We start from the raw sequence: 19815 nt of genomic DNA on the forward strand, positions 1-19815 counted from the left end.
ACCTCGTCCACTAGCGAAGGCGAGAGCTCTGATGAGCCCAGCCTTATCATGGAACAACTGCCACACAAGTGCCGCAGGAAAACCACCCCAGACTTAGCCACGTGCCAGTTTGGTGAAGATCGGTTGGCATGGCCTGTGCACATGTCTGCTTAAGGTGTGGCTATAGGGTGGGCTCAGGGAGGCCAACTGGCTCTGCAGTATTATGTCTCATTTTTCTGAGAAGAGCCATGCCTTCTTACAAACGAGAGCAGAGATGCAAGAAAGCAGGCCTACCTGCAGCTGCATGTTCCACCTTGGGACCTGTGGAGCTCTACAGACAACCAATGGTCCATGCAAGCACTGTGGCCAAAGTCAGAGCCAAGGCATGAGACAATACACTCCATCCCTTTAATGGAAGGGGCTGCGAAGATACAAGGAGGGGTGAAAGCAGAGGCCAAATCCAATCTACTACTGCTGGCCAAGACTATTTTAGGAATTGAGCTGGGCTACACGTTGGGCTGCTAAACTCAAGGTCAGCAGTTCAAAACCCCCAGCTAGCTCCAAAAAAGAAAGATGAGACTTTCGATTCCTGGAAAGCATTCCAGTCTCAGAAACACACAGGGGTCATTATGAGTCAGCATCGACTGGATGGCATTGAATGCGGTTGAGTTGGCTGAGCCACAGGGGCTTCCATGAAGGTGCCCCATGGTTAACGGAGGGGTTAGAGGTTGGTGTGCACCCAGAGGTGACTCAGCAGAAAGGTGGGGTGATCTACTTCTGAGAAGCACAGCCTGTGGACAGCATACAGGTCCAGTTCTACTCCGACACGCATCCAATTGCTGTCAAGTTAAATCTGAACCAACTCATATGCAACTAGTTTCCAGGGGGCCCTGCAGGGATCAGAGCTGATACTCGAGATGTTTGCTGAGGGGAACATGGATTCAGTATTTGTAGTGACGTACAGACATCAGAGGCCACTTGGGGGGGTCGGGAGGTGTCCCAGATCCTCTCAGAGAAACCCAATGGGAGGCCAGCCAATCAGCCTACCCCAGTGGGCCAGCCTGACAGTAGTCGTCCATGTCTGACACCCTGCTGGAAGTATGTGGACTCTACCCTTGGCATGTCGCTGGCCAGGGGAGCTCCATGGAGTGTCCCAAACCAAGAGAGGGGGTCCCAGCCCCTGGTCACACACAAGACGTTAAACCTTTTCCCTCTTACCTCTTCTCTAGTCAAGAAGCAAATCGAGTTGAAATCCCGAGGAGTGAAGCTCATGCCCAGCAAGGATAACAACCAGAAGACGTCTGTGCGTAAGTGTCTGCCCGCCTGCCTGCCTGCCGGGCTTCTCGCTCGAGGCCAGCCCCGCTGGCGCTGTGGCCACGGGGAGGCCAGACGTCGCTGTGACGATTGCCCTTCCGCCCGCTGCCCTCCATCCCGGGCTCTGCGCATGGACATGCTGGCTGGCGCCATGCGCTGCTCTGGGACCTGTCCATCCCGCCGCCTCCTCCCATGCCCCTCGCTCCTCCTCTCCTTCATGTCCCATCCTAACTGCAGTCCAGGGCGCCATCACTCTACATTTCTCTCTTTATTTTTCCTTTTGAATCACTTTCACTTGCTCGGACAGTCGGCATCTCTTCCAGGTGCCAGTACCCTCAGGCTGTGATGGGGGTGGGGGCTGCGATCTAGGGGCGGCTGCAGCCCCCAAGGCCTGACTGGGAAGTGCAGGGAGGGTATCATCCCTCTGGGGCCTAGCCATTTCCTCCAGACTCCCTGAACCTGGCCGGGCAAGGCGGAGAGGCCTACCGTGGTGATGGGACAGTGCTGGGCGCTCCCAGCTTGGTCAGGGGGACACTTGCATCTGTGGGAACGCATTCTGCAGCCAGAGTTTGGAAGACTGAAAGGGGCTTAGTGTGCAGGAAGAGTCGGGGATGGCACCTCAGAAGTACCTGGGGTAGCCTGTACGGAGGACCTGTGAGCACAGGCAGGGGCTTGGGAAGGTTCTGGGCCTCCCCAGACAGAGGGCTGTATCCGGAAGCAAAGCCAGTTTTCATGAAGACAACCTTTGCTTCCATTCAGGAGTGGATGTGTAGGGAACCTTCTTTGGTCCCCAAAATGACTGGCCTCCCCTTGCCCTTCTGTTCCTCTACCCTTCTCTCTCTCTCCTCTTTCTCTCCCCACCCTCTTTTCTCCCCACCCGTTCTTCTGGCTCTCTTCTCCCCACCCTTCCCTTCACCCTCAGCCCCTCACTGCTTCAGCCTCCTCCTTCCTCTCGCTGTTACTGACTTGCTCCCTGCCCCTCCCTCGTTTGCTCTCCCCCTGCAATGTCAGAACCCCACGGAGCAGAGGCGGAGAGCAGCCGCCATGGTCCCAGAGCTCTGGGCAGATGTGTGTGAAGAGACTTGGGTTGGCGAGGAAGTAGTTTGGTGTCCAGAGCCCCGACTGAGACTGGACGTGGGTGGGGACTTGCCGCTGGTCTCTCGTGACTCCCACTAGAGACGGGGCACCCACTGGCAGTGGGGAGTAGCTGGGACCCATGGGGCTCTCATGCCCTCCTGCGGGGGCCGGATGGCTGAAGGGCAACCAGGAGGCCCTGCTTCTGGGCTGCACTGGGCAACGGAGCAGGAAGCCAGAACTGAGCGTGAGGTCAGGATTCTGAAGGAAGGCTGTCATGGTCGGTGGCCTGGGTTTCCTCGATCCCTTCTGTCCATGGTCCAGAGAGCAGACGAACCCCGGCAGACATGGCTTTGGTTCCGAGTTGCCCTGGCACCGTAGCCGATGTGGAGGAGATAGCCCAATGGTGGGAGGCTGGGGTTTTATCCCAATTGTGTCCTCAGCAATTTCTCCCCATTGCTCCTACACCTGTGGATGATAACCGCCCCCCTACCTTCCTTCTAGGGGAGCTGTGGGCTCTCATGTGGACATTGTTGGCCTGGGACTTCAGGGGGTCCCTGTGACATGTGAAGTGTGGGTGCATTTTTCTGGAGAGGGGGACCAGGGTTTTCATGAGTTACTCAGAGATGTCCAAAACAGGCCCCAGCCTCCCCACTCCCCAAAAGATGAAGAGACCTGATCCTAAGGAACTGATCGAGAACCCTCTGGGAAAACAGCTGTTCTCTACCAACGAGGCGCTGGGCTTCTGTGTGGAACATTCCCCGGGGAGCAATGCGTGTGCTCTTCTAGAGGCTCAGAGGCAGGTGGGCCACGTGTCTGCAGGTGTCTCACCTTTAGCATTCTGGCCAAGTGTCCGGTGGACAGGTGTCTCAAGCTTTGCGTGCCTGTGCCTTTGGGTTGAAGTGATTGCCCTTCTGAACAGGTGTGGGCCCCTCCTTCACCACAGGGGCTCTGATGGGACTGGGTAAGGTTTGCCCTCTCCCTTCTCCTCTCTCTCCAGCCAACGCCATCTGAATGCTGTACGCACAAGCAGCTGGTTTTGAATTAGAAGTGAAGGCTGGCATGCAGGGAGGGAAGGGGAAAACCTCTTGCAGCTGTAATTTATACAATAAATTATTCAATGAGGTTTACATTTGCCCATTTCCTAGGGAGCCTTTGATGGCCCACAGGACATGCATGGGGGGTAGGGGTGGGGGAGGAATATCATTCGTCACCTGCTCAGACATCCACAGGGAATGGGGCACTAAGGGTGTGAGCTGCGTCACCGTCAGAGTTGGTAACTCACTGCATGCTGGCGGAGTCCCATTGTGGTCTGGCTGATGACAGGGAGGCAGCAGGGACCGTTCTGAGGGTCGGGCTGTGCTCAGTGGGTGGGCTTTGCCATGGTCCCCCCATTCTAGCCCAGCCTAGCCTCATCCGTCAGCCATTTAGTCTATCTGCTTACTGGGTGGTGGTAACACCGAACCTTTTGTTCAGGCCAAGGAAGGTTGCCAAGGGCTTGCTCTGGATTCTCAATGTGTTCCCAGAGGCTGTCTGGTTCCCGTGGGGTGGTCGCCAGACTTGTTGGGATGGGTGTGGTACCGCGCAGGTTTGAATCAGCGAGACCTAAAGAGGGGTCGAGCTTAGCTTTGAAGCCGGCAGTGGAGTGGATCACCGTGGAAATGTAAGCAGCATTGGCTTAGCAGCCACCAACCCACAGCCCAGGAAGGACAGCTCAGGGCTGTCTGTCATCCTTACCTCCTGAGAGGGGAGCCTCCGCTCTCCTCCTACCCAGCCCTCCATATTCCCGAAGACTCAGGTCCTCCCTGGGAGGACTCCCTTCCCATTCTTTGCAAAACACGAAGGCTACAAGGAGGCAGAATGTGAGCTTGCTCTGCTTTGGGACAGCACTTCCATCTTACTTCCTGGGTGGGATGGGCTTTGGACAGATGGGAACAGTGGCTTTGTTAACTAGGTGTACTTTCCTTCATGGTAGAGGTTTGGCGAAGAATGGCATGGGGGTAGGGGACAAGTGTCCAATGGTATGAGTAGCTATAACCTGACAGATTGGAAGGTTAGGGAAAGGGGGGCTGTCCAAGAGGAGGCCTCCAGCTCATGGCTAGACAACCAAGAGGTCACCTGGCGTCTGCCTGGGGTGTGTGGTCCGTCCAAATCCCTAAGGTTCCCTTGATCAGCCCTGCCCTGCGCTACCTTGAGATTGAACACGGTCTGCACCCAGCAGTGAGCTTCGGACTCAGCGAGTCTCAAATGGAGCTCCCCATTTTGCCTGCATCCTCCTAGTGCTCGGGCCCAAGAAATCCCTCTTTCCTCTCCTTAATGCCCATCTTCCATGAACCCTGTGATTCTCTCTTTACCATGCTGACGACGTCTGTCCCCACTACCAGACTCTTCGCCTTTACCTGGACCATCACAAACCTTCCTAACTTGTCTCTTCTTAGCCCTCCAGATCTTACCAAATCACTCTCCTGCTCAGAACTCCCCAGTGTCTTCCGAGTGTCCCCCAGTGTCCTGAGTGTCTTCAGGGTCAGACTTGAACCCCTGAGGTGTCGCACCTCTGAGACCTCACCTCCCCCTCTTCCCTGTCACGCAACCCCCTCCCTCCTCTTCTACCACAGAGCACAAAAACCCCAAGTTCTGTGACCATATTTCCCAGGACACCCCCGCTCAAACTGCTTCCCTGCATTAATCGCTTCTTTCTGATTTCCATGGATCCAAATCCTAGTGTTTTCCAAGGGCCACATTCCATGTCCTCTTCCCAGGTATTCAAGACCTGCTCTTCCTCTGGACAGACCTGTGGTTACATCATTCATTTGACACACACACACACACACACACACACCCCATCACGGTCACCTGGGAGGAGCAACCTGAGGACAGTGGCCATATCTAATTGCCTTTGACCTGTGTGGTCACAGGGCCTTGTACACCGTAGGGGCTCGGTTCATCATTGCTGCGTACTTAGGAGTGGGTGGTGGAGTATTGCCTTGTATCTCGGGACATTGAATTGGGAGCTAAAGGGACAAACTCAGGCAAGCATTGCTCGGCATCAGCTTTCTTCCTTTGCCCGGCGCTTGCTGTTGGGATCCTGAGACTGGCAGAACTTTTCTTACCAAGATGTCTTCTCATTCCCGGCCTCTGCTCACCCCAAAAGCCAAGAATTCAAAGGTGTGCGTGGGGTCTGGCCCCAGCAGTGAGCCTCCCATGAACAATGAACAGGCGTGGGTGGGCAGCCTCCCCTTGGGGCCTGCGGACGAGAGAAAAGTATCTGCCTCTGCAGCCCCCTGATGAAGCGTCTCCTTTAGCAAAGATGACTGTGGGTTTGGTAAACGGGACTCTGGTGTTGCCAGGTGTCCACAGTTGTGCCTCACCTGCCCAAGGCACCTCCGCTGCCCGACCTCCTTCGGCCAGGAGCATCAGGCGGGCAGTGCACCGGTTACTGTAGACTCGGTTTGAGAAACCTCTCCTGGGAAGAGGTTTCTCAGCAATGTCCATGCGTGTGTGAATTCTCCAGCCTTGCACCTCAGACTGCAGCTTCCTCTTGCATTCTTTACCGTTTCTGATCACACGTCACCTTTTGTTTAACTTTCTTTGAGTCATGTCTCCATTGGGGCGGAAGGTTGTGGGGTGGGGCTCACCTCATCTCGAGTCACCATCTCCAGATCTGAAGCGTAGGGTGGGGAGACCACTGGGAGGTTGGGCAGGGGGCTGGTGGGGGCTCAAGGGCACTGGGTAGTTTGGGGGTGTGGGGAACCTGCCTCTCAGTCCACGTGCTCTCGGTGAATTTCACTTGGAATTGGCTTGCCGAGAACGTTGTCAAAAGCGGCCCCAAGTTGCGCACTCAGGAAACCCCAGCCCAACCGCCCCCCCAGCCCCATGGAGCAGGCCCAGCTTCTGTCTCCAGGTCCACTCCCGCCCTGTGACGCGGCCCTGGCTGGTGCCAACCTGTGACTCTCCATCTCTGTATGTGCTGTTTTCTTGCCTTGTAGTAACTCAGGTCGGTGTGTCCCAAGGGCATAATATGTGTCCAGACCCTGGCATACCCGAAAGGGGCAAAAGACTAGGCTCGGATTTCAGGTAAGATCGCTTTGGAACCCTTCTGATTGCATGAAGGGTGGGGGTGGCCCAGCTGGGAGAAGGCAGAGCCTGGCCGTCCTGAAAGTGGCATCAAGAATGTCAACCATGGCCTTTGGCATCCTTCGCTAGCCCAACCCCGGGGGCAGTGCATCTGCCTTCAGGAGAGCGTCCAGTGCCTCTGCCTTCAGGAGAGCGTCCGTCTGCTGCCTGTGTTGCCTGGCAGACGCATTCTACACAGGGCTGCCCTCTCGATTCTGCAACACCAGGCATGCCCCATCTCTGGTAATCTAGGGGACCCTAGGGCCCTGAGATGGTGCATGTCACAGAGTTTCTGCCTTGCAAGCCATCCTCCCACAATCCTCCATTTTCATTAAAGTGTATGGGCATCATCCACCCACTCTGAGCTGCCCTAATTGACACTTCTCTCAGAGGACTCCTGTTTTGCTCACAGTCACCATTTAACTCAATCCTAAAAGCAGTCAGTTGTCCAAAAAAGGAAGATGAAGAGCAGATGTTTCGGGTGAAGGTTGTACGTGCTCAAACAGTGGGGCAGAGTTTAAGGGGCAGAAGAAATGAAGGTCAAGGGGGTACTTCTTTACGGTGCCAGAAGGGACTCAGCACGAGGGCTTTGGCAAAGCCCAGGGGTTATGCTCACCAGCCTGCCTTGTCTCCCAGGTTAGGGTCCAGCGTCCAGTTCACCTGCAACGAGGGCTATGATCTGCAAGGGTCCAAGAGGATCACCTGTATGAAAGTGAGCGACATGTTTGCAGCCTGGAGTGACCACAGGCCGGTCTGCCGAGGTGAGGGTGGCCCGGGGAAGGGAGGTTGACCAGATGGGGCTGAGCATGGAGGACAGAACCCTGCACCATGAGGCCTACCCTCTCATCCAGACTGGACCCAACCTACCCCCTGTTCCTTGGTGAATGACCATGGGCCTCAGTCCCTACATTTCATGACTCACTGACATGTCTGTTTAGCACTTCCCCTCAAAGCCTCCTACAACCAGGAGAAAAAGAAGTGGGGAAGGCAGACATGGTCCCTGCTCGGACCTTTCCATCTTAACAAGAGAGGCAGGCCCCCAGCTCATTGCACAAAGGTATCACAGGACTACCTGGAGAGGAAGGGAGTTTGCCCTCACCTTGAATCACTCTATCATCACACACACATTCCAAAGTAGCTACCTCAATGCCCTTGTTCCCTGCTCCACATGCTGCAATCAGCCGACTTGTCACATCTGCTGGAAGAATGCTTTACTCCACGCTACTCAATGATGCCATGGACCATGGCTCAAGTAGGCTTCTGTGGGATTCCTCAATCCCACACCTGAGCATGATATTCTCGTGGCCCTACAACACATATTCTCAGAATCACATGGACCAAGGATGTGTAGACTTAGCCACCCCTTCCCCAAATATCTTCCAACATCCATCCCCAAGTGTTTTCCTTCACTGGACAGGACAGAGAAACCCTTTACCTTATCCTCCAGGTCAAGGGCCAAGAGAGTCCTTGAACAGCAAGCTGTTAAACGGCCTTTGATTTCCTGTGCTCTGCATAGATCTCTCCTCTTCCATGCTTACAAATAGGTAAACAGGTGCAGGAGCCAGAGTTTCTGAGTTCCAGGGGAAGCAAAAATGCTGGAGTGTTTCAACAACACCAATGGTGGCCCTTTGGAGTGACCCTTTGAGAAAGAAAGCCCATGGCCCACCACAGGGCTCCATTCTGGTTCTCTGGTCTAGGAAGGGGGGGGGGGTTGCCTCTCTCCAGGGATGGTCACTGAAATGAAATCCGGGCAGCAGAAGACAGGTCCAGGAAAATGAACCTAAAGCATTGGCCCACTGAGAAAAAAACCAAGTTTGAGCTGAGACCCACCTCCTTTTTCTCACACATTAAGTGACCTGGAAAGGAGTCATGAAAATATCTTTCCAATAAGCTTTACCTATATGAATCCTCACTAGACTCTAAGGTGGCACAACGACCTTTAAAAATGCACTTTGTGTTTCTCTGCTGACTTTAGCTGTATCATTTCAAAGATTTACATAGCTACCATTTAAAAAAAAGTCAAACAAAAGAAGAATTTTGGAATCAATGCTCAGCGTGGCTCAACGAGCCATGAACAATTGGGCAAATTACTGCTTTTTCCCTCGGCCTGTTTCCTTACCTATAAATGTAGATAACTACACTGCCCTCCCTGTTTTGTGCTTAATATGAAAGTCAAGTTGTGGGTGTGGAAACACTTAATGATTTGGGACGTACTAGACACAAAAGCAAACATCTGCATACAAGAATCTGAGTTCCATAGGGCAGTATGACCGTGTGTGTTTTGTTGACTGCCTCGAACTGGGCCTGCCACATGGTAGGTGCTCCATGAAGAGTGATGGGATGGCTGATTACCGGCCACTCCAAAACACCAGCTGTGTGGAGAGGCACGGGATTACCAAGTCCAAGGACCAAGAAAGCTGCAGGAGGCGGCATAACCACGTGGTCCAGTCGCAGTGAGACCTGACCTCTCTCCAAGACTATCTCATAGGAGGAAAGGCTGCACTTAGTGAGGGTGGCTGTTTCCAGGGATGTGCTCATGGCTGGGAAGAAGTCCATGGTCGCATCCTAAAGTTCATCTTTTTCCCCAGACACATACTGTGTCCCATTCAAACCACCACTACTGATTTTGATCCACAGGGCTCTAGATTCTCAGCTGGCTGTTTCTCTAAGCGCCAAGCCCAGCTTTGTCATACCCATTATCCCATTCAATCCTCTGCCTTCTTGAACACAGACCAGTTGCCCTCAGTTGAATTCCGCCTCCTGGCAACCTCATGGGTGTCAAAGTAGAACTGGGCTTCCTAAGGTTTTCAGTGATTGAATTTCCGGAAGTAAAGTTGCTGCAGCTTTCTTCTGAGGCCCCTCTGGGTGAGCTCAAGCCTCTCATTTGTTTGAGATAGCAGCCGGATGTGTGAACTCCTTGCCACTATCAAACCAAAACCATGAAAAACCAAACTCACTGCCACTGAGTCGCCGCTGACTCCTGGAGACCCTGTAGGACAGGGTAGAAGTGCCTCTGCTGGTTTCAGGGACTGTAACTCTTTATTTGAGTAGAAAGCCTATCTTTCTCTCTTGGAGCAGCTAGTGGTTTCAAACTGCCAACCTTGTGGTTCATCAGCCCAGTGCATAACCACTATATCATCTGCCACCATGAAGCAGGGGGAGGTGGGGAATAGCCATGGAAAGCAGAGCCAGACAGAAGTGGGTTTAAATCCAAGCACCATCACTTTTTACCTGGATATTTGAAGATTAGAATCTTCACCCTGCTGAATTTCTTTTTCCCCCCTGTGAAAAGGCGGTGATCATATAACCGTATTCAGGGCACTACTGCAAGGGCTAGACGTGACAATGGCCATGACAGTCCTGGTTCCTAGGTGAGGCAAGTGTCTGCAAGGCTTCTGTGCTCACACCTCACTGGAATTACTGAGCACCATTGGAGTATTGCCCGCCCCAGCCCCAAAGCAAACTAGTCACCTCTAGTCCCTGCAGACTCTTAGGAAACTGTCCCCTCGTTGCCTGGTCCAATCACCATCCAACTGCCGAGTTTGGGAGTCATAGAGACTTTGATCTGAATGACAACTCGGCCACCTGTTATCTTGGTGGCTCTGGGCGGTGGCCTTCATATCTTTTAAGCCACATGGCCCTCCCTCATTTGTGAAAAGGAGCAAACAAAACCTCCCCTGCCAAGAGATGGTGACATTTAGACAAGTCAGAGGATCGCAGGTGGCAGGCACTGTCTCTAGTGGAGGATGGATGCTCCACACAGGTTGGCCTACCTGCCTCTGTGGCCTCCGTCTGCCCTCCGAGAGGCCATTGCGAGGGAGAAAGAAAGGACACTGAGGCATCTGGGGCTTCTGAGGCTTCCGACCTGCCCTAGACGTCCCTGAAAGCCAATGGCTGGTGTACATTTCCGCCTCCAGCGCCCTTTTGTTTTGGCAGCTTCGACGGTTTCTGTTTCCATCCCTTTTGTCTTTAGAGTTATGATTTTTAGGAGCATTTACATGAGTCCTACTATAAAGGAGGGGGCAGGGGAAGAGAAAGATAAAAAGCTTTCAATTCCAAACTTGATCCACTAAGAAGCAGGTGAACAGGAGCTCTGAAAAGGTTTGCTACCGTACATCGTGGTATGATATTTCATCTAATGCATTTAAAATATGATTTGATTTTAAATATTCATTTTCCACACAATTAATTCTACTACAACACGGGGCCGGGCAAATAATAGGCCCTCAACAAATGTTTGAGGACCAACTGAATGAATCCGTGATGGAAATGAGTGAACAATGTGGGCTGTGCCCTCAGTTTGGAATTTGAAATTCGATATTCATGGGCCTTTCTTTTCTTTCCCTCCCACCTGAAAAAATAAGCTTCTAATTTTGACTCCTTCGACATTTTATCAACCCAAATAGATTGAGGACCATGGCTCTGCTCATTCTTTTCAGCTCACAGGGAGAGGCAAGGCCAGACAGTACAGGGCGTAGTGGGATTATTTCACATACCAAGTTCAATATTTAAAGAGAAGGGGTGTGTGTGTGTGTGTGTGTGTGTGTGTGTGTGTGTTTTAACAAGTCTGACAAATGAAGCAGAGATAAGGTGAGCTTGGCTGTCTGCTCCCGATTTAAAGTCGTAGAAACCAAAAGGGGGGACAGTTCTAGTCTGTCCCATAGAGCAATCAGAATCTATGGATCAGGATTCGCTGATGGCAGTGGAAGTGGAGTTTGGCTTTGTGACTGAAGCCGTGGCCTGGAACTTGAGCTTGCCCGCTCCTCCCCATGCTCAGCAGCCCTAACCACCTGAGGCGCCTCCAGGCTCCTTGGAATGCTGCTGGCAAACCACGGGGCTGGAGAAGAGCCAGAGGGACAGCCAGAAGACCTGGTTTTATTGAGGTGGTGGTTGTTGTTGTTTTTAATGGCAACCGAAAGTTGGTGTTGAGTGAGAACAGGGCCTGAGGCCCATCACCAGCTGAGCTGCACAGAGTAATTGACTAGAAGAAAATTAACAGCAAATCACATACTATTTTCCCTTTGTGGTTCAACCACTATCTCCTGAGTTTTTATATCTGTATGTGGGTATATGTATGTATCATGCATACACTATATATTTATATACATTTATATGTAAACATATAGATCTATTTCTCTCTCTCTCTCTCTCTTTCCTGTCTAGCATATAAGCCTTTTCAGTGCATAGATCACCAGACTTGGGAACCCATGTTCAAATTCCAAATTCACGATTAGCAAACCACAGGGCACAGGGCACATCGTGGAAAGGTTTGGGGCCTTCTTCCTCATCTGTAAAATGGGGCTGTAGTGTGAGAAAGGATGCACAGGCCAGGCTACATTGAGTGTGATCATGATTGTAGGACCATTACAGGCGGTGGTCTCTCCTCAAGGTCCCTGGGTGGCTCACGTTATGAAGTGCTCCGCTATTCATCCAAAGGCTGGTGGTTTGAAGCCACTCGGAAGGGCCTCCGAAGAAAGGCCTGGTTATCTATTTCTAAGAGATCATTACTGTTGGAAACTCGTCCCGTGCAGGTCAAGTCTGACACATGGACTCGATGACACATGGACTCGATGACAAAAACTAACTGGTCATCGTTCATGGTGGCTTTCACTAAGTCAGACCTCCTGGGCCTATTTCTTTTTTTTAAAACTTTATTTATTTATTTATTTTTATTTTTTTATTTTTTTTACCTCCTGGGCCTATTTCTGAAACACAGTGTGGGTTGGCTAGAGAAACAAATTCATAGATAATAGATAGATAGATAGATAGATAGATAGATAGATAGATAGATAGATAGATAGATAGATAGATATAGATATATGATCTTTATATAAAGAGTAATTTTATATTAAGAAAACATCCTAGCCCAGTCCAGATCAAGTCCATAAGTCTGATATTATCCCATATGTCCAATACCAGTCTGTAAATTCCTCTTCAGACTCACGCAGCCATGCAATGTTGCAGAATGCAAGAAGGTCACAGGCCAGTGGGTGGAAAGTCTTGTGGATCCATCTCAGTGATGGTGGAAGCATCTCAGCACTGGCGTGGGTCTCCGTGTGGCTCCTCCAGTTACAGGGCTGTGGTTCCATTAGTGTAGTTCCATGTGTCTTATCAGCAGGAAGACAAAGCAGAGAGTGTGGGTCTGGCCTCCAGTGAGCTATTTATCTCCGTAGCACCTCCAAATGAGGTCATCAAGCTTCGACCTGACTGACAAGTTAAACTCCACCCCTTCACTCTTAATAGTCTCAAGTGGACATCAGATTATGTGACTACCACACAGTGTTATTATCCAGGACTCTCTTTTCCTCCTCTCCTGCTCTCTTCTCCTCTTCCCTCCCCTCCTTGCCTCTGTTCTCCTTAGGTGCCACAGAACTACACTAGAATATAGCATGCAGTTCTCCAGCCCCAAGAATGCCCCTGAGCCCCTTACCCGTGTGCTAATGATAAAGCTCCCATTTACCAAGCTATTTATATTGTATATAACACTGTACTCGGCATTTTTCATTCTTTCTTTATGAGGAAAGCAGCAATAACCATCTTTTATGTTTAGTTAGAGCTTAGAGTGGTCAGCTATTTGTCATAGGGCACAAAGCTAATCACTTAAGCTGGAATTCAAACCATGACTTCTAAGGCTCAATCCTACTACGACTTTAAAATTGAACCTGGACATTCCCTGCAGTCTATAAATTGGTTGGATCTGTGGAGAGAACAACTTCTCCCTTCCCATTTTGGAGTGGCTTTTTATTTTGATGTGAGCATTAAGTCACAGAAAAGTTACAGGCAGTGTGCCAAAGAAAGCCCATATACCTTTGGCTCAGATTTAAGCAACTGCTTTTAAGGGGGTTTCAGCTGAGAAGGAAGCTGAGGAGGGTGGGGAGAAGAGTGAACAGAAGACCACGTGGGATCTGGAAGGCATTGAATGCGAGTTTCACTGAGAAGGCTCAGGAAGGTCAGATACCCCAGAGAGGTCGTGTGCAGTCTGACAGGAAAGAAAACACTGATGTTAAGGGGCTCCCCGGACTGGGAAATGGTTGGTGTTGCCTCTTCCCGGGCTTGGGGAGGGGACTGAACAGAGAACCAATGCAAGGGTGCCTTGGGCTGAAGATTCCATTCTGATGAGAGCCATGAATGTGAGCTCCCCTTTCTGGTAGCCCCAGATACTAGAGGAAGGAGGGTAGTGGGAGTGATCACAGGCAGGCATTGCTCCGTTTTTCCGAGTGGAGCTGCAGGTATTGATGAGTGGTCTGTACTGAGTAGGGGAAGAAGAAATGAGAGGGCTTTGCAGTTAGCAGACAGGCGTGGTGGACCCTGGAGAATAGCAGGTGCATCAAAAGTGAGGTCACTTCGCTTAGGAGCTTGGGTGGTGGATGCTGGATGCTCTCAGAGATCGGTACCCCGAGTTCCTAGGATAGCAGTCCCTGGTGTGACTGTGGATATGGCTCAACTTGGGGTGGCAGCTTGAGGGGGTACCAGATCTCATGAGGAGAGGCTGGCCTCTGAAAGGAGAAGAGGCCATCCCTCTGTTGCAACAGAAGCAAACAGGAAGAAGGTGGGCATAACGCAGCTGGGGTTATAGAGTTGGGAGATGAGAGCGTATATGTTTCTGCCAAATGGCTTCTGTTTCTCCCACGAAGAGTGAGGCAAGGTCATTAACTGAGAGCAGAGGGGGAAGAAGCACAGGATGAAGGGCCCGAGGGGTGTCCAGCAGCCATGACAAAGTCTTTGAGCAAACTGAGTCCATGAACTTGATATTGTGAAATGGGAAGGTGACTGGGCAACAGTCGGGATCCTTCGAGGTGGGTCATCATGAGTTCATAGTGACCTCATTCTTCCTACTCATGGGACTGTCTCCAGAAAAATTCAATGCTACGGGGACAGATGTGGAGAATGTACATAGAGAGGTTCATTCACAATTGATATTTCCCAGGCTCTGAGTCAAAGGGAAAGGGGCATAGATTGGAGGGCCAGGGTGGGGGCAGATTGACAAGAAAGGGATCATTTCGGAGAATAGCGGGAGAAGGAGAGAAGAGAAGACAGGAGAGGGCTGCCAGGCAGAGAGAAAAGTTGCTCGCTATCAATGGAGTGGAGGTCTCTTCGAGATCAGGGAAGTACCCTTCCCAAAGCGCAGCCAAGCCCTGTGGGAAGACACACAGGAGGGGAGAAAATTCTACTAGAGAGTGCTGCCCAGGAAGCTGTGGTGGGGAACGGCGGGAAGTGGGCTTAAGTTAAGCAGAAGTTGAAACAGGCAGTCCAGAAAGATGATGCAGATACCCAGTGGCAGGCCGTGGGGCAGGGGGGTGATAGGGGGTATTTGCCTTAGAATTGATGGTGGACAGGTAGCTCCAGCAGACTGGAATGGGCAGAGAGGGAGGCCAGGGGCAGGAGAAGCCAGGGGAGGCAGCGTGAAAGACCCATGGACTACAATGAGGGAGAAGAGAGGAGACAAGGAATCTATGGTGCCAAGGCATTGTTAGGTCAGGGGAGATTTCCCTCAGGGCTCCTGGGACCCTGTTGCCCATTATATGAGATCGTGACGCTCAGATGAAGAGTGGAGGTGGCTGTGGGACTCAGTCATAGACAATCTTCGAGAAGTATTCCCTGAAAGCTACAGAAAAAGAGCAACTGCGGCAACGTAGAGATGTGTTTGTTCATTATCCAGACGGGTCTGAGCGCTTACCATTTGGCCAGTCTGTGTGGGTGGCAGTGAGGAGCTCTCCATCTGCTGGTGAGACCCCAAGATTTGGCTGCTTGGGGAAGTCTGTCTGCTTACAGGCCCCCGGATGTTGACCAGGGAGCGGAGGGAAAACAGAGCTGGCGCTAGTCTCACCCAACAGAAGTGTTCCACGCTGCCTACCTGCCGATGACAACATTTTAATTAAATCTCAGTAGACCTTTAAAGTGGCAAATGCCTTCCTGACCTGTTTTCCCTAATTACCTTCCACATGTTTCAACAGACTGCAAAGACCACCTGATTCTTGGAAACGAGCACAGGATAAATTGAGTCTAAATCGGAAGCCTTTGGGCAGCATAAGCTGCCCTTACAGAAGAGGTGGAGGGTGGTTGTGAGGGAGCTCTGCAGGGCAGGGATCGGGAGCTGCAAGCCCCCCTTGCAAGAGTGGGATGGGGCTGTGACCTTGGTTGGCATTAGCCTGCTCCAATCTTGTGTAGCAACGCTGACGGACAGTCTCAGGTGCGGTCAGGGAGTAAAACAAAAGGCCCATGAGAAGAGAACTCAGACATAGAGCAAAGGAACGGAAGAGAAATCTGAGACTCGCGCAATAGTTGGCCCTGAGGTAGGGTTTCCCTTTGCTGCGGGTTGGTTGACTGTGCCCGAGGCACTGGGCTAGGGGTTCACTTCCACTGTCTGACAGGGTGCCAACCTCACCAGGAGCCGATGAGGTGGCATCGTCAGCCCCAGTCCACCGAGGAAGAGCAGCAACAGAGGGGTTTCAGAATGCACCCCAGTTTAGACGACAGATACTGGGCTCAAACCCAAAGGGTCAGCTGGTGAACCCCAAAGCCTATGCCTGTTTCACCCTTCGAGTTCACTCCGGACCCAGGTATAGCAAGTACAATCTCTGAGTCCAGGTGTTTCTCAACTCAGATCAAAGGGGCAGTCCGATGCACACGAGGGGAGTGGACCCGAGAGAGGGTCCGTGTGTGCTTGTTTCCTCTTGACTCAACTGAGACTTAAGGTCAGGCCAAGGAGAAGCAGATTCGCTGGGTGCCAGGCTGAGTGGTCAGTGGAACCTTCCTCATGAAGGGAAGACCAGGAGAATTCAGAGAAGGATGTGCAAGTCTGCACCAGCGGCCTCTTGCAAACGGCTCTAACTGCAACTCCGTGTAAGCTTCCCTCCGGTTTTCTCCACCTGCCCACGGCCCGCCCGCACAGAGCAGGGACGGCATCTCAGAGGCTGTCTGGTCTGGCCCCTAACAGGCTCTCGGGAACTGCTGGAAAGGGCGAGGGCAGGAACGAGTGCACAAAATGAGGAGAGACGAATGATCTCCGGGAGCTGGGGAGCCTGCTTCCCAGACCCTTCTGGGAAGGGTTTCCTGGGCAAGGTTTATCACGGGCCTGTCCACACTGGGAGGGGAGCCCCGGGATATGTTTCCCGTCAGAGGAAACCAAGTTTGACACCGCTTTCATTTTATATACTTAGGCTTCACGGGTTTGCTCGCTATTTCTTTCCTGTTGGGCACTTTGCCTACAATTAGGACAAATTGCCATGTGAGCAGCAACAGGGCGGGCTCTCAGAACTATTTATTCAACTAGCTGCGCGCCAGCCTTGAGGGATGGGGTGCGAGAACTAAAGAACGTGTTTTTGGAGAAAGCAAACGTCTAGGTACAATCTACGATGTAGTACCTTAACTGTTATCAATCACTACTTAATCTAATTAGTTTAGAAGCTATTTTAAAGCGCTTAATTAGATTAAGCTGTGATTGATAACACTTTATACCTACTTGAGTGGGAGCACTTCTTCTAATTCACCTTGAGTCTTCCTGCTTCCCGTCAAAAGCGGTTCCACGCATGAGCTGAGTGTGGGGAAGGGTTGGGGAGCCCTTGAAACCACTCAGGGGGCCCCCGATGAGCTCAGTCCTAGCCATAGATTTCCCAAGACCTCATGGGGTGGTCCTAGCAAGGACATCCCCACAGTCTACTGAGAGGTTTCCCAGGGTGGAATCAGGGCCTTCCAGGACCGGAAGAGGGTTGAGAGGCCTCGCTAAAGGGACTTGGGGCCAGCAGGGCTTACCTGTTTTTGGAGAACTGAAGTATAAGTGAGATGAGTGGCGCTAGGGAACTCGTCCTCAGCTGGCTGCCTGGGGCTTCCTCTGCTCACCCAACTTTCGGTCAACATGAGCGGTGTTAGCCACCCCCTCCGGGTGGAAATGAGCTGCTGGCCCCAGCAGGGGCAGGGACCCGGTTGAAGCCAGGTTGTTTAGGCTGCCTGTGGAAGTTCACCATTGCGGACGGCACAGTAGGACAGAGCACAGTGGCTGGCCCTGCCCCATTGTTCCAGGGACACTGACTTCCCTTGAATCAGAAGGTTTCGGCCCGGATGGGACTGTGCAGACATCAGGCACTTCAGGGCTCTGGGAGGGGTCTGGGGAGGGGAGCTGGACCAAGTGTAGATTAAAGGCTTCTCTTCCATCTCCTTTCCGCAGCCCGCATGTGTGATGCCCACCTTCGAGGCCCATCGGGCATCATCACCTCCCCCAATTTCCCCATTCAGTACGACAACAATGCACACTGCGTGTGGGTCATCACTGCGCTCAACCCCGCCAAGGTAAGGCTCCCCGGGGAGAGGGAGGGTGGCCTGGGGGCCGTCCACCAGGGGCCTGACACCCCGAACTTCCTTGTGGTAGTGTTGCTGCAGATCCTTCTGAAAGAATGGATTTCCTGAAATTAAATAATTAAGCAAAACTAAAGCCTGTGGATGAAACCGACAACAGGAAGAAGATCAATACTGCAACCGCCCCACCCCCACCCCCGTGTCACTCTCTCCCACCCAGCTTTAAAAGTAACCATCACCAAGCTCCTTTTGGGATGCGTTTCTCTTCCCAATCCCATTCCAGTCCCTGTACCCTCACAGGTACTCATCTGTTTCCATTTGGGGTTCGGTATTCCCTTGCAATTCTTAATCATTAGCACTTCAGTGTCGAACTCTAACACTGTTGTTTAGAGCTCTACCTTCACGTAAAATGCAATCACGCTGTGCTTGCTCTTCCTCCGCCGTCGTCGCAGTGTTGAGCTCGCATGGCCCTAGGAGCCTGATGCTCATTTCCCGTCTAACTCCTCAGATGCTTCTGTTTCATTCTGTGGCACGCCCTTTCGATCCCTCTCCTCCAGACCCACAAGATAATCGGCTAGAATTTTCATTGTAATTATATCTAGAATGAGATCTGTTATAGAAGAAGCAATAACTTTTTGCTCGAGCCTTCCAGTCCATGGATGTGGTATATCTCTCCAGATAGTTGGGTGGTTTTAGTGAATGATCATGTGCATTTTTCAATGTCATGCCTCCTAGATCTCTCACCTGCGTTGTTGCGATGAGTTGGAATCCATCAACTCAGCAGCAACAGGGTGCTATTAAGAATCGTACCGTTGTAAGTCGCATTTTCTACTGATTCTGGTATTTAAGATGCAATTGATTTTTAATACGTTGCTCTGCGTATGGAACAGCACTTTGTAATAATTTCTTTGCAGATTCTTTGGGATTTTCTAGATAGGCAGTCGTGCAGTGCAAAAAGTGATGGCTTTATTTACTCCTCTCCAGTTCCCATACCTATTCTTGCATCTCGCCTCAGTGTTCTGACTACAACCTTCCGTATGAAGGTATTTTCCTGGCTCTGAACTTGTAAGACTCAGTGATAACTCCTACTTGCCCTTTAAAGTGATGTACATTTGCCCACATAGAAATGATTGACCCAACCCTGCACACAACAAGTTCTTCATCTTCACTGGCTGCATCGACCACTTGTAAGTTATTGAAAAAGCTTCAAGCTTTTTCTTGCACTAAATTAAAGCTGAACAAGAACCTTATGCACATGGCCCGACTTAACCTACAAATTTGATTGAAGACACTCAGGAAAGGATCTTATTGGTGACACAGGTATTGATTGTAATTCTAACTCACTGTGTTTGATGTTCGAGACTTTTTATTGTTTCATCATTAAGTATAACACTAAGGATTTTGTTTCTTTTTTAGTTTGCACATACTCCTTTTTAGGTTGAGAAAGTTCTTTTGTAACACTAGTTTCCTAAGAGCTATGATCATAAATGGATATTTAATTTTACTCCCTTCTACATCTCTTCATGCAACCTATACTTTTCTCCTTTTATTCTATTAACTCGGTGAATTACATTGATGGATTTTAAAAGAAGAAAAAAGCAGCCTTGTATTCCTGGGATAAACCCAGCTTGGTCACTTGCTATTTGTTTTTATGCATGCCTATAAACGCTATGGAGCCCGAGTGGTGTGATAGTTAAGCCTTGGGCTGGGATGTTTATGATCAGCAGTTCAAGGCCACCAGATGCTCCTTGGGATAAAGACCGGGCTTTCTACTCTTGTAAAGAGTTACAGTCTGAGAAACCCACAGGGGGTTGCTTTGAGTCAGCATCGGTTTGATAGCTGTGAGATACATGCTTTGCTGATATTTTGTTTAGTAACTTACATTTATTTTACTAATAAAATAGGTCTACAGTTTTGTTTGTATTTTCATAACCCCCAGGCCAAATTGTGTCAAGATACTGCTAGGCACATAGATCATCTAAAGAGTGTTTCTTTCCTAGTAGTAGAAAATTGGGGTAACTTCCACCTTGGGGGGTGGGGGGC

General features: G+C 51.0%; 1 protein-coding gene across 1 annotated transcript in view; it reads left to right on the top strand.

Moving 5' to 3' along the window:
- CSMD2 (CUB and Sushi multiple domains 2) overlaps window positions 1-19815 on the top strand; it is a 734077-nt gene that overhangs the window by 333894 nt on the left and 380368 nt on the right. Inside the window, exons 8-11 of the mRNA XM_045298912.1 lie at window positions 1209-1286; window positions 6354-6441; window positions 7117-7241; window positions 17645-17766. Of these exons, the coding sequence (XP_045154847.1) occupies window positions 1209-1286; window positions 6354-6441; window positions 7117-7241; window positions 17645-17766 (413 nt within the window). The remainder of the gene's footprint in view (window positions 1-1208; window positions 1287-6353; window positions 6442-7116; window positions 7242-17644; window positions 17767-19815) is intronic.

The sequence above is a fragment of the Echinops telfairi genome, unplaced genomic scaffold (assembly GCF_000313985.2).
Source record: "Echinops telfairi isolate 266 unplaced genomic scaffold, ASM31398v2 ScPeMD7_7457;HRSCAF=8495, whole genome shotgun sequence".
Classification (NCBI taxonomy): domain Eukaryota; kingdom Metazoa; phylum Chordata; class Mammalia; order Afrosoricida; family Tenrecidae; genus Echinops; species Echinops telfairi.